Below are 15,672 nucleotides of genomic sequence, written 5' to 3' on the forward strand. Positions count from 1 at the left end.
GGCCGGGAGGTAAATCCTATGTTTCCTTTTGTTTTGTGTTTGCCGTACCCTGAATGGGCTTCGGTACCCACATTTTCCCAAAAAGAGCAGTTTCCTCACTCCTTGGGTCACATAATTGTTGTTTACAATCACCGTTATCACGCCGACCGGACACCGAACACTTGCAGTCAGGGCCCTGCGAACGCGGCATGCCCGACCGCACCACACCTACAACCCCGGCCAGCCAGTTGTGTCGAGTCTCAAGGACAGCCCAAAAGGCCCTTCTCCTCAGTCGCTGACCCGCCCTATGCCGGGTACGCGGAACAAGGTAAGTGCTTCGAGGTTCCCCTCAGTGCAGCCACTTCGGGACGGAGCAAGTCTCCTCGACGTGGCGTTTCCTGATCCCCCCGCCCCCAAGTATGTCGGACGCGATTGTCCCCTTAGTGCTCCTCGTCTGGCACCTGCCCTGGTTCAGCGGTGTCCACTTCACCTCTGTGCAGGGCGAGAACGCCGCTACCCTGCATGTGGAGATCGCGACCCTTCTGCGCAAGGGCGCGATAGAGCCTGTCCCTCCAGCCTAGATGAGGAAAGGGTTCTACAGCCCTTACTTCATTGTGCCAAAGAAAGGCGGTGGGTTGCGGCCAATCTTGGACCTGCGAGTTTTGAACCGGTCCTTACACAGTCTCCTGTTCAAGATGCTGATGCAGAGGCATATTTTGGTGTGCATCCAGCATCAAGATTGGTGCCAGTCTGCCACCATTTATTCAGTCCTTGGACAGACCTTGCATTTCTGTAGATAGGAGTCCCCCTACAGCAACTGTCCAGATGCATCGTGGTCATCACAGACGCCTCCAGGTTGGGCTGTGGCACCGTGTGCAATGGGCATGCAGCCGCTGTGTTGGCACATCAACTGCCTTGAGTTGCTGGCTGTACTGCTCGCCCTGCGGAAGCTATTGCCGTTGATCCGGGGAAAGCATGTGTTGGTCCGGTCAGACAACACAGTGACAGTAGCATATATAAATTGCCAAGGTGGCTTACGCACTCGTGGCATGTCGCAACTCGCCCGCCATCTCCTACTCTGGAGTCAGCAGCGGCTGAGGTTGCTGCGGGGCACTCACATCCCGGACAGCCTCAACGCCACAGTGGACGCGCTGTCATGGCAGGTGATGCTCAGCGGAGAGTGGAGAATCCACCCCCAGGTGGTCCAGCTGATTTGGAGTCGATTCGGCAAAGCACAGGTAGACCTGTTCGCTTCCCGGGAATCCTCCCACTGCCCGCTCTGGTATTCCCTGATGGGAGCCCCCCTCGGAACAGACGTGCTGGCACACAGCTGGCCCCTGGGGTTGTGCAAATACACGTTCCCCCCAGTGAGCCTACTTGCACAGACCCTGTGCAAGATCAGGGAGGAGGGGAACACCCAGAATTGGTTCTCGGACCTCCTCTCTCAGGGATGGGGCACCATCTGGCACCCGCGCCCAGACCTCTTGAACCTCCATGTCTGGCCCTTGGATGGGATGCGGAAGACCTAAATGGCCTGCCACCAGCAGTGGTAGACATGATCACTCAGGCCAGGGCTCCCTCTACGAGGCAGCTTTATGCCCTGAAGTGGCATTTGTTCACGAGTTGGTGTTCTTCCCGAGGTGAAGACCCCCAGAGATGCGCAGTCGGGTCAGTGCTTTCCTTCCTGCAGGAGAGGCTGGAGCAGTGGTTGTCCCCCTCCACCTTGAAGGTGTATGTGGCCACCATAGCGGCACACCATGACACAGTGGATGGTAAGTCCTTAGGGAAGCACGACCTGATCATCAGGTTCCTGAGAGGTGCCTGGAGGCTGAATCCTCCTAGGCCATGCCTCTTTCCCTTATGGGATCTCTCTGTGGTCCTCCTGGGCCTTCGGAGAGCCCCGTTTGAGCCGCTAGAGTCAGTCGAGCTGAAAGCCTTTTCTTTGAAGATGGCCCTCCTGATTGTGCTCACCTCCACCAAGAAGGTTGGCGACCTGCAGGCGTTCTCTGTCAGCGATACCAGCATGGAGTTCAGTTCAGTAGACTCTCACGTGATCCTGAAACCCCGGCCGGGCTATGTGCCCAAGGTTCCAATGACCCCCTTCAGGGATCAGGTGGTGAGCCTGCAAGAGCTGCCCCGGGAGGAGGCAGACCCAGCCCTGTCGTTGCTGTGTCCAGTTTGTGCTTTGCGCATCTACTTGGATCGCACGCGGAGCTTTAGACACTCTGAGCATCTCTTTGTCTGCTTCGGCGGACAGCGGAAAGGGAACACTGTCTCCAAACAGAGGCTTTCCCACTGGATCATGGATGCCATCTCTTTAGCATACCAGGCCAAGGCAGTGCCCGCTCCTTTGGAAATACGAGTACACTCTACAAGGAGTGTGGCATCCTCATGGACACTGGCCAATGGCACCTCTCTAGCAGACATCTGCAGAGCAGCGGGCTGGGCAACACCCAATACCTTTGCGAGATTTTACAATCTCCGTGTTGAGCCGGTTTCATCCTGTGTTTTGTCAGGTACGAACAGGTAAGTTTGTTAATACGGAACAGCTGGCCGGGTGTATCGCTTGCGTATAGCGACTTTCCCCTCCGTGAGGCAAAGACGTGTGCTTCTTCTCCCATGCGAGTTTACGAACCGTGAACCCTGGATGTCCTTCCTCCCTAGCCCTGTGGCTCGTGAATTTGGTGGCAAAACTACATGTTTTGTCATTTTAAATATATTTACAAATTTTACCGTATATTTGAAGGTAACTACCCGTTAACCAATAAAGGGTTTTTAATTGTAGCATTTTTTGTCTTTTACCGTTAATATTACGGAAATTTTTTACAGTGTAAGCCAAACTACAACATCCACACATGTGGATGTGGGGAAAAAGAAAGTCATACACATCTGGGATGGCATGAGGGTGAATAAATGATGAGAGAACTTTCATTTTTGGGTGAACTATTCCTTTTTTAAGGTGTAAATAGGGTTCAGAGTGTGTACCTTTGAGGGTACTGCCCTAGTAACAAGCTGTTGTAAAGGTATAATTTTTAATCATTTTTTCTGACAGTGTTGTTTTCTTTTGCAAAGTACATTGGCGGTACCATGGTACAGTAATGGTGTCAGATGGTAATACATGATATTATATACTAGTGTTTCTCAACTGGTGTGCTTGGACCCAAAAATGGATCACAAAAAAAAAAAAAAAAAAAAAGGAAACAAACCACGCTAAATGGAAATACAAATTTTAAAAGACAGTGCATCCAGTCATACTCTACTGTATTTTGGAGCAAACTCATCACTCAGAAGCTGGCCAACACAGATGCCAACACAGACATGTTGAGAGGCATTCCTTCATCCTTAAAAACCATTAACAATACTACACAAGAAAAAAAAGACTGTTAAAGGGTTTATTTTCAGCAAGAATGCACATGGTCTGTGCAGAGTGCCTTCTGCAGTTTGTTATATGTAGTGAATTATTGGCTGCTGGGAGCATGAAACCATCTATATTGAAGTGAAATTTAGGAACCAAAATGGTCCATTTTCCTATTCAGTCAAGTTAAGGATTTTGCATATTTTCAAGCCTATAAAGTTTATGGTAATATTAATACATTTCAGCGTTTGATTTTAAGGACATTTTTGTTTACTTACAGTATTTTGTTTACTGTCAAACAACAAACAGATTAAGTTACCTTGTACTGGTACATAGCACAAAACATGGCAACACAATTGTACTTTTTGTTACTTTTTTGTTAGTGTGTTCACAGTGAGAGAGAGAGACTTATTTGGTTTGTCATCTCTGTCACTCTGTTTTCTCTGTGTAGATGGAGATGAATAAGAAGCGTGAGGCAGAGCTGCAGAGGCTCAGGAGAGAGCTGGAGGAGTCATCAGTCCAAGCAGAAGCGGTGACAGCAGCGCTGAGGAAACGTCACAGTGATGCACTGACAGAGCTGGGAGAGCAGTGCGAGGGCCTGCAGAGAACTCGAGCAAAACTGGAGAAAGAGAAGCAGAGCCTCAGTCTAGAGGTGGATGACCTGGCAGCTTCGCTCGACACCCTGCAGAAAGCCAAGGTCTGTTATGCCGAACTTATTAAATCCCTTAGGAGAGTTATTGTAGTTACAGATGGACAGTAAGAAGACTCTTCTGATGCTGAATTCCTGTAAAAATCTGCTCTGAGTATGGAAATAAACATTTAAAGTACTTTTATTGGAACTTCTCTTGAAATGTTCTTATAACAAATGAACCTTTTGTTCTTTGTCATATCTACTTGCAGGAAAAAACAGCTTAAACCAGCCTAAATTGGTTGGGAGGTTGGGAGTTAATACAGGACTATTTTTAATCCAGTTTGCTTATTTGCTCTATGCCAAGGAAATAAATTACTACCGTGGAGATCTCATACCTGGAACCTCCATGAATCATGGGTGTAGGATGTTCTGCTTGTTCTGTTTAATGTAATCTCAGCACTATCATTAGGGTTGTGCGACATATGCAGGCAGCACAGATGAACTGCAGGGCCACTGATCAAAGCTAATGTCACACTGTATGATCATGTCATGTGTAACATCAGGCATCTACTGACACGCAGTTGAAGAAACTAGAGGACTTACTCTCTGAGGCCAACTTCAGGAATGAAGACCTGCAGAAAGCTCTAAATGAGGTCACTGCGGCAAAGAACAGACTCACAGGTGAAACAAATGAAGTGGACACCTCTCACACTGATACTTGTTACTCTTACCTAAAAAAGATATTATTCATATAGATGCCCTCAAAGCTAACAGACATGGACTAGAAACGCCAAATTTTTATTTTATGGGCATTTATGGGTTTTTATGCTGCATTGGTTGAGATATTGTAGTTGGACTTATTCTGCCTAGAGCAAAATGTATTTAAAAATGATTTGAATTTGGTTCTGCAGCTGAAAATAATGAGCTCACGAGGCAGATGGAAGAGGCGGAGAGCAAGGGCAGTCACCTGAGCCGATCAAAAACTCTACTGATGGCCCAACACGAGGAACTCAAGAAACAGTTTGATGAAGAGGTCAAGGTGTGTGGCTTATTAATCTGACTTATATCAACAGTATATTAATTTTGAACCAGATCTGAGCTGAGCAGAGAGCATTAAAAGAGGTTGTGGATGTAATAGTTGTGTAACACTTTACAATAATGTTGTATTTGTTAACATACGAATACAACCTTATTGTAGAGTGTAATAGTTAGTATTTGTATTTGTGGGTGTTTATTCAGCTATGTGCACTTCAAACTCCCAGAGGCTGATTTTTATTTAAACAGATTAAGTTACTAATGTTATAGTATATACAGTAGCCTTTAAAATAATGTCTTTTCAATAAATGTATTCTTAATATTAAAGGTGCACTCAGTAACTTTTGTCTTTGGTCATCTTGGACTTACACTGACACCTAGTGGCTTGGATGCAGCATCATTTAAAATCAATAGTTTTCAGTTTCAGATGCCACTGTAGAAATTTAGTATTCACAGTCAGCCATGATTACTTTAATCAATGAGTGAAAGTGTCAAATAACAGGGCCCCGTTTCCCAATAACGATCGATCTTAGCTGTTAAGAGCGTTTTCTACAAACAATTTTACAAACGTTTGTTATTTTTTACACGCGTTTCCCAAAACTGCATTTAACATCAACGTGTGAGGACGCGCTTTAAGTGCTACTTAAGAGAGTTGCTGTCCATGTGACAGTGCTGAAATGTGATCGTATAGTTCTGTTTGTCATTGAAACGTCATTATATTTGTGCGTAATTTTACAATCATTTGTAATTTACCTTGCTAAATTTTGTTTTAAAATATTTTCTTAAATATTCTACTTAATTAACTACATATATACATATTGTTTTTACAATAATTTTGTGCAGAACAATCTATTTCTTTTACACAATCTGCTTCCATAATCAGGTGTGTATTTATAATATTTCATTTTCACAGTTTCCTCTCTGTTAAAAAGCTTACAGGAATAGTGAAGACAGTGGAGGCCCTGTGTATGATCCTGCTAATTACAAGCATTCATTGAATATTACGAGGTTCAACGTGTTATCGTGGAGTGCAAAATAAGGAGACGTTTGGAATATGCACTTTAGGAACATTCACCAATAAAGCGGAGGTCTGCTCTTTACTCCCAAAAATGATAATGGTGACAGTAATGCTGCATGTGCGGTGCTACACAACTTGCAGTGCTGGCAAGAGAGCCTTTGGGTGTCAGAGAGGAAGAGGAGATGAGGATAAAAGCATCTGCCAAATGAATAAATGTAAATGTAGGATGATGAGCCAATATATTTGGACGATTTTCATGCTCGGTAGCAAGTTAATTACTTTTTCTTCTCTCTTTAATATTAATTTGTACAGTTGTCTGCATCAACAAAGCCACCACTTTGTTGTTACCAACTGTCAAACTAGTTCACACAAATGACTTTATTTGTTTACTAATTAATCTATTCATCTATTTAGACTATCTATTTTATGCATTTCATTATTATTATTTGTATTATTATAATAATTATTATTATTATTATTATACTTAATAATATTAAAATAAAAATAAATAAAACACATATATCCTGATATTAAAGTTTCAGCCCAAAGTGTAGCTATTGGTTTTTAAATTGTATGAAGTGTAATTTCGTGATTGTCCTGCAGGTGTCCGCATAAGTCTATGTGCTTACGATACTCCAGATACACTCCAGAGCACTGGTGAATCTACAAGCATTTTCAAGTACTACTTAAGTTACAATGCTTTTGGGAAAGGGCCGCAAAACTAAGATGTATCATAAGATGTTTTTTATGATCTATTTAGGCTTACAATGCTTTTGGGAAATGAGGCCCAGGACGGATACTGAGATTAAGCGAGTAGTATTACTCTGGTAGTAAGTAGTAGCTGGTCACATGATTCTAACATGGCAGCCCCCATGTGTGGACCCTCTCCATGTAAAATTAAACAACTTTTATAAGGTTACTGATATGACTGGAGTCTTCATTTTAATACAAGTGATCATGATTTCCTACATATATTGCAAAATTACAATTCATGTCTTCACTTCTTTTTTAATGAGGAAAAAATGACTGAGTGCACCTTTAAATATATCCCCCAAAATATTTAAAATATCTAAAAAAACACATCTGGCCATCTAAAATCAATTAATAGCCTAAATCTCTCTCCCCTGCATGCATGCACACACTGCTTGGGCGTGTTTGGACTAAAGGTCATTTTATGCGGGCCGAATTATATTATTTTAAACATATAATAATTATTTAATTATTTTATTTTAATTATTTGTTTTAATTAAAGATCAGCTTCTTGGTCAGAACAGCATCAAATCTGTTTCAGTGCATCATATCTAACAATAATTCAGACTTGGAAACTACATACTGTACTTTTTACCTCAATATTTTTCTTTTAACCGTGCAGTTATATGTAGTAATTATATAAAGTTGTCTAAAAGGTCTTCAGCATGTCACAGAAGGCTACATCTACAATGTGCATTAAGGCAAAGAAATGTGTGATGCAGCAGTTTCCTTCAGAATCAAAGTTCATGCTTCACATGTTCAAATAATAAGAGAGAAGACTCATTTTTTGGGCAACATGAAGTGGTGTAATTTCAAAAATTTACTGTAAAATAACATTCAGACTTTTGTTTCATGAAAAAATTATCAAAATGAAATTTATTAACAGGTTACCAACATTTAAAAATAACAATATAACAATAATTTTCATTTTCGTTCCTTGGAATGCTTTCAGTCCCTGCTTGTGAGCTGCAATTTTGTCTAATTATGCAAAAAGTGTAAAGCTCTTATTTAATCTATTGTTTACATTTAGGATACATAAAATGCTATGAAATGAATGAGAACTATAGCAGAAATGTGACATGCTATGTTTGTGTGGGGTATTGTCAGTCTAAAGCGACCTTGAGCAGCAGTATGACAGCAGTGCGACAGGAGTGTGAAATGTTGAAGGAGCAACTGGAAGAGGAGCAGGAGAGTAAACAAGAACTGCAGCGTCTTGTCTCCAAACTCAACAGCGACGTCACACACTGGAGAAGCCGCCATGAGGCTGATGCCATCCAGCACAGTGATGAACTGGAAGAAGCAAAGTATGCATCACTGGCATCAAGGGCATCGGTTTGTTGAAAAAGTGGTGGGGACAGTTTTTTTTTGGGGGGGGGGGGTCGCCACTTATAACACACCCGAACAAAATGGAAACTCCTGCTAAAGAACTGGTAACATTTGTTCTGCATTAGACTGTTACCTGACGACAGCTATTTCAAAAAGTGGTAGTGACAAATTTGGTTGTGTCGCATTTAGCTGCAATAGGTTCGGAGTTGTCGAGGATGTCATCATCGCTTTAGTTGAGCCGTGATATTCCATAGTTACATTTTCATTGCATATAACGAGGTCAACTCTGATTTCGGTTTAACTTTTCCATAGACTGTTTTCACAACATTCTACGTTTAGATGCATATGGCTCTACAGACCAGCGACTGCTGGATTTCAAAACACATTATGAGCGTAGAAGTTTGGTTTGGCTCTGTTTAATGTGTCCAAAGATGCATCAATTTTCATTGAATAATGTTTTTTTTTTTACAGTCAGTTGTTGATCTAAAAGTAAAAAGATACGTTCATTCTATTCACATAGCATGGGTGCTGTAAAGAATCCGGTCAACCTAAAACACTTCTATGCGATGCTCGTTGAACTGCCACTATTTTAAAAGAGACAGTACTGTTTAAGTACTTGTTATACATATCAATGTAGATAGTTGTAAATAGTACAAATTATGCATATAAACAACAAACATGTATAATATGTTTACACATACAAACAATGTGTAATAAATGTTGGAAAAAGGCTAATATCACAGAGCTTAAATGTGATTAATATGATGAAATATGAATGATAAAATGTACTCTTTAACATAAAATATAAATAGCACAAGTCATAAATATATATGAATACTATATATATATATATATATATATATATATATATATATATATATATATATATATACACAGTACATATAATCATGTAAAACAAATGATAAAATATTTTTTCACATAAAATATATAATGAAAATTCTCTTATCATTTATTCACCCTCATGCCATCTCAGATGTATGTGACTTTCTTTCTTCTGCAGAACATAAATGAAGATTTTTAGACAAATATCTGAGCTCTGTTGGTCCATAAAATGCAAGTGAATGGTGAGCAGACCTTAGAAGCTCCAAAAATCACATAAAGGCAGTATAAAGTAATCATATGACTCCAGTAGTTAAATCTACAGGTATGTCTTCAAAAGCGATGGCTGAGAAACAAATCAATATTTAAGTCCTTTTTTACTTTAAATCTCCACTTTCACTTTCAGAAAGAATGGCATGAGGGTGAGTAAATGAGAGAATTTACATTTTTGGGTGAACTAACCCTTTAAGGGTACTGACACACATTAGACATTACACAGTCACTACCTTCAGAAAGGAGAATGTATTTATTGAAAATCCGTTTCAGGAAGAAGCTGACTGCTCGACTGCAGGAGGCCGAGGAGGCAGTGGAGGCTACCCAGGCCAAATGCTCCAGTCTAGAGAAAACCAAGCAGAGACTGCAGGGAGAGGTGGAGGAACTTTGTGTGGATCTGGAGAAGGTATGAACAGAAACAGATGTATGCAAGACAGTCATTAATTCATATTTAAAAGACAAAATCCTAAAAGGTTAATACAATGTGAACAAAAACTGTATATATTCTGGCATAAAATTATTTTTGAATGTTTCAGGTCCAGGTTTTAAGAAAAAAAAAATATATCTTGCTTGCTTACAAAGCACCTGCTGGAAGCGATTTCAGACATTTGCTATCTTCCACAAGACTTGGCCATTGATTTAGACAACACCCTCTCTCCAAATCCCGCCCTCCAAAGATATGTCCTTAAACCCAACGTCAGCAAAACTCACAGCAAAATGATTCACAGGCAGAGAGCTCTTTTTCCAAAAAGAACTGCTGCGTGTGTCTCCCTCTCTCTCTCTCTCTCTGGCATTTCCGGCTCCTCCTTATCTCTCTCCTGCTGATTGGTGCAACTCAGCGCCATGTGTGCATCCTCAGCCCGGCCATGCCCTCCTCCTTGTCACATACCCCCAACACACGATTCAGGCCAGGGAACCAACAGGCCTGACCTACCACCAGATCATGTATCCTCGGCGTTGCGAACCTCCGTCACCAACGAGGGCTCTCTGATGGCATGTCTTCCTCCAATCACGGGTTTTGACACCAGTGTGGCAGACAAGCCTCTTGTTCATCGGAAATTAGGAAGTGGTAACCAGGTTATCAGCCAAAGACTTTTAATTAAACACAACACAACATAAAACTGCTTTTCAGCATCTCTATTGGGTTAAGGTCTGGGCTCTGACGAGGCTACTCCAAAAGTTTTTTTTTTTTTTTTAAGCCATTCTGTATTGGATTTAGTTCGATGTTTAGGGTCATTGTCCTACTGCATCATTCAACTTCTACTGAGCTTCAGATGGCGCACAGCCACCCTGAAATTATCCTGTAGGATACCTTGATAAACTTGGGAACTCATTTTTGCCTCGATGATGGCAAGTGGTCCAGTCCCAAAAGCAGCAAAACAGCCCCAAATCATGATGTTTTCTTGTTGGTATACGGTGCCCTTTTTATGCCATATGTAGTGCTGTGTGTTCTTCCAAAACAATTCAACCTTAGATTCATCAGTCCACAAAACATTTTACCAGTAGTGCTGTGGAGTGTCAAGGTGGTCTTTGGCAAATTTCAGGTGTGAAGCAATATTTTTGTTGGAAAGCAGTGGCTTCCTTCGTGGTGTCCTGCCATGGACGGCATGCCTGTCTAATGTTTTCCGTATTGTAGACTCATGAACAGAGATGTTAACCAGTTCCAATGATTCCTTAAAAAGTCATTAGCTGTCACTCTAGGGTTCTTTTTTTACCTCATTTAGCATTCTGTGGTGTGCCCTTTGAGTCATCCTGGCTGAACGGCCACTTCTAGGGAGAGTAGCCGCATTACTAAATCGCCTCCATTTATAGACAGTTTGTTTAACTGTGGACAGATGAATATTTAAGCTCTTCGAGATAATTTTGTAACTCTTTCCAGCTTTATGCAAAGCAACAATTCTTGATCGTAGGTCTTCTGAGATCTCTTTTTTGTGAGGCATGATACACGTCAGCAGATGCTCCTTGTGAATAATAAACTCAAATTTTTAAGTGCTTTTTATAAGTCAAAGTATCTCTAACCCACACCTTCAATCTGGTTTCATTAACTGGATGCCAGGTTTGCCAACTCCTTACTCTAATTAGCATTTGTTGATGTCATTAGGGTTCACATACTTTTCCCAACCTACACTATGAATGTTTTAATGATGTATTCAATATGTACAAGAACAATACAATAATTTGTGTCTTACTTAAAACAGATTGTGTTTGTTTATTATTGTAACTTAGATGAAGATCAAACCAGATTTTAAGACACATTTATATATAAATGCAGGTAATTCCAAAGGGTTCACATAATTTTTCTTACCACTATATATATAATATATATATATATATATATATATATATATATATATATATATATATATACATATATAATTTATTAAGAGACCACTGCAAAATGATCAGTTTCTCTGGATTTACTATTTATAGGTATGTGTTTGAGTAAAATGAACATTTTTGTTTTATTCTATAAAGTACATATTGTCAATATTGTCATTTAGAGGATTTATTTGCAGAAAATGACAACTGGTCAAAATAAAAATAAAAATATGCAGTGTTTTCAGACCTCAAATAATGCAAAGAAAACAAGTTCATATTCATTTTGAAACAACACAATAATAATGTTTTAATTTAGGAAGAGTTCAGAAATCAATATTTGGTGGAATAACCCTGATTTTCAATCACAGCATTCATGTGTCTTGGCATGCTCTCTGCCAGTCTTTCACATTGCTGTTGGGTGACTTTATGCCATTCCTGGCGAAACAAATTCAAGCAGCTCGGTTTTGTTTGATGGGTTGTGGCCATCTATTTTCCTCTTGATCACATACCAGAGGTTTTCAATGGGGTTCGGGTCTGGAGATTGGGCTGGCCATGATAGGGTCTTGATCTGATGCTCCTCCATCCACACCTTGATTGACCTGGCTGTGTGGCATGGAGCACTGTCCTGCTGGAAAAACCAGTCCTCAGAGTTGGGGAACAATGTCAGAGCAGAACGAAGCAAGTTTTCTTCCAGGATAACCTTGTACGTAGCTTGATTCATGTGTCCTTCACAAAGAAGAATCTGTCCGATTCCAGCTTTGCTGAAGCACCCCCAGATCATGACCGATCCTCCACCAGATTTCACAGTGGGTGCAAGACACTGTGGCTTGTAGGCCTCTCCAGGATTCCGTCTAACCATTAGATGACCAGGTGTTGGGCAAAGCTGAAAGTTGGACTCATCAGAGAAGATGACCTTACTCCAGTCCTCTATTGTCCAATCCTTATGGTCTTTTGCAAACCTCAGCATGGCTCTTCTTTGCTTCTCATTGATGAAGGGCTATTTTCTTGCTTTACATTAAGTAGAATGAGGTGTGCTTGTGTTGGAATTCAACAGACACTGGAATGGAATGGCTGCCATAAATGAATAGATGCTGATTTAAGAATAATTTGGAATTGTCTCTTAATTTTTTCCAGAGCTGTATGTATATCTTCTGTGAATATGCAGGGGATAAAGCCCTAGATTTCTTTATGATCCTCTCTAGGCGAATAATGTTGCAGCAGTGCTGGATAAGAAGCAAAGGATGCTAGACAAGCAGTTGAGTGATTGGAGGCAGAAGTGCGAGGAGCTTGTGGCAGAAGTGGAGAGCTGTCAAAAAGAGAGCAGACAGCATGCCACCGAGCTCTTCAAGCTCAAAACAACCTACGAGGAGGCGATGGAGCAGGGCGAGGCTTTGCGCAGGGAGAACAAGGCCTTCCAGGGTAACACTGACACTTAAAGTACCATTTATGCATTAAAAATACCACCACTCGCCATGCGTGATTGAAATGTGCTGTCACTGTGTCTTAATTATAGAATATTTGTACATTTCAAACCTTTTGTGAAGGTGCAAGTGTGACAGCCCATAAAAACATGCTAAAAACTCATATAAACACAAATTACAGTACAGCTGAGCCAATGTAATGTGGGCCTGTGACCGCAGAATATTTTAATCCTTCATTATGGGCATTGTTTGTATGGCTGCGGTTTTTAGACTGCACCATAATTAGCTGAGGTAGGTAGTCCAACAGAAACAAGCTGACTCAGTTATGGACCACAGAGAATGAAGGTACCTTAGAGGCACAGCTACCAGATCACAATGGATACTCTGAAAAGTTAAAAGTGTTACAAAACTGGTTACATTGTATATATTCATTTTAAGAGAACTCCCAAAGTACTATATACAGTAGTTCCACCTCGTAATGTAATGTTTCATCGTCTTGTGCTGTTGCATTTCAGAGGAGATTGCTGATCTTACAGACCAACTTTCAGATGGGGGGAAGAGTGTCCATGAGTTACAGAAAATGAAGAAGAAAATCGAGATGGAGAGAGAAGAACTGCAGGCATCGCTGGAAGAGTCTGAGGCTGCATTAGAGGTGTGGAGAATAACATTACACTCGGTAAAGGGTTTATTCTCGAGAAAGTAAAAAACAAATATCCGGATCAGAATTCACTAGAAAATCAAAAGAAAGAAGAAGAAAAAGAAAGTATATTTTGCTTAGAAAATTTTGCCTAATTTAGGACCATTAAAACCTTTTTACATTGTGACAATATTTTTTTATGGAAATTAACCACCTTCTCACCTAAATCACAGTAGCTTACTGTAATGTGAAAGAACAAAAACTCACTCTCATTATTGTTTTGCCCAGAAATTAAATTGATCTAATCATTTACTCACCTAATGCCATCCCAGATGTGTGACATTCTTTTTTCTGCAGAACACAAAGATTTTTCTCAGATATTTCTTCAGCTCTGTAGGTCCATACAATGCAAGTGAATAGTGACCAGATTTTTCAAGCTCCACAAATCACTTAAAGGCAGCATAAAAGTAATATAAATGACTCTAGTGGTTAAATCCATATCTTCAGAAGCAATATGATAGGTGTGGGTGAGAAACAAGTTTTTTTATACTATAAATCTCCACTTTCACTTTTACTTTCACATTATGAAAACATATATTAAACCGCTGGAGTTGTATAGATTACTTTTATGCTGCATTTTTGTGATTTTGGGAGCTTCAAAAATCTGGCCACCATTCACTTGCATTGTATGGACTTACAGAGCTGAGAAATTCTTCTAATGATTTTGAACACTTTGTTTGTGTTCAGTAGAAGAAAGAAAGTCATACACATCTGGGATGGCATAAGCTGGAGCAAATGATGAGAGAATTTTAATTTTTGGTAGAACTATCCCTTTAAAGGTGATCTCAGAAATGTTTTATGTATGTCATCTTGGACTTAAACTGACATATAGAGATGTGGATGCAGCATCATTCAAACAATAGTTTTCAGTTACCGATGCCATTGTAGAAATTCACTATTCACAGTCAGCCATGATTAATTTAATTCATGAGTAAAAGTGTCCAATAACAGAGCAGTTTCTGAGATTAAATGAGTAGTATTTGGCTGGTCATGCGATACTAACATGGCAGCCCCCATGTGCGAACCCTCTCCATGTAGAATAGAACCGTTTTTATAAATCAAAATGACAATACATTTCTTTTGAAGTAAAACTTAACGAGGAACAAATTACTGAGTGCACCTTTAATGGTCCTAAAAAATGACTTTGACATTTTCTTTATGCAAAATAATTGTTCTTGTTTTTTTGATTTTGGGCTGAAATGTGACCAGGACATATCTTTGTGAGATTTACCCACAGAGTCTTAATTTTAATCAGAATGACTATTGACTTTTTTACTCAATTGGTTTACACAGGGTTATCTTTTAACTGACCAAGTATTTAGAAAGCATAATACAATTACAATCTGTGATAAAGGGGAGTCAGTACACTGACCAAGACAATACACTGAATTAGCAGTGCTTAACAATATTAAAACTACTGAAGAGCCCTGACATTAAGGGAATTAGTGCCTCAGGGCTGACCAGTGAACACAGAAAAAGTAAATCTGCTTATTGTTACACATTTCCTGACAACCAAAGCGGTCAGCATTTATCACCTAGAAGTGCACTGGCAAGTCTCTAGAAGTAAAAATGACAGAATCTTGTCCAGCTTGTCTTGTTTTCAATGAAAAAGTGTTCACCTTCTGGGTCAAGTTTGGGACCCAAGTAGATGAAAAATAAACCTTTAGGGCCGTTTGTTTAAAAAAAAAATGTTTGAGAGTTGACCTGTGTGACCTTGCTGTAGCGTTGTGTGGGCTGATGGATGGATATGGATGCCTGTTAAGCTGACAGGGCTGACTAGAGTAGCTGATGGTGTTGATGGATGATGTTTGGTCTACTTCTGCTCTGACAACCTACAACCAGACTGTGGATTCTGGATTTATTTTTTATTTTTTATTTTTTTGCAAGAAGGAACCCATTTTGAGACTCATGACATGTTAGATACCCATTTGAAGCTGTAGACAAGAAGTACTATATGGACTGATTAATTTGTGGTACTTCAGTATCTGGTTTATTAATGGTAATTTTCTTCTTCTAAAACTATAGCCA

The 15,672-nt window shown here is 40.3% G+C and overlaps 1 protein-coding gene across 2 annotated transcripts in view; it reads left to right on the forward strand.

Moving 5' to 3' along the window:
• The window catches only part of LOC127423266 (myosin-16-like), a 90,636-nt gene that overhangs the window by 65,503 nt on the left and 9,461 nt on the right, over positions 1–15,672 (forward strand). For both annotated transcript variants that reach the window (XM_051667422.1, XM_051667423.1), the window contains exons 10-16: positions 3,786–4,031; positions 4,529–4,646; positions 4,877–5,004; positions 7,876–8,072; positions 9,481–9,613; positions 12,729–12,945; positions 13,463–13,599. In XM_051667422.1, coding sequence (XP_051523382.1) covers positions 3,786–4,031; positions 4,529–4,646; positions 4,877–5,004; positions 7,876–8,072; positions 9,481–9,613; positions 12,729–12,945; positions 13,463–13,599 — 1,176 coding nt within the window. The remainder of the gene's footprint in view (positions 1–3,785; positions 4,032–4,528; positions 4,647–4,876; positions 5,005–7,875; positions 8,073–9,480; positions 9,614–12,728; positions 12,946–13,462; positions 13,600–15,672) is intronic.

This window comes from Myxocyprinus asiaticus, chromosome 32 (genome assembly GCF_019703515.2).
Source record: "Myxocyprinus asiaticus isolate MX2 ecotype Aquarium Trade chromosome 32, UBuf_Myxa_2, whole genome shotgun sequence".
NCBI lineage: Eukaryota > Metazoa > Chordata > Actinopteri > Cypriniformes > Catostomidae > Myxocyprinus > Myxocyprinus asiaticus.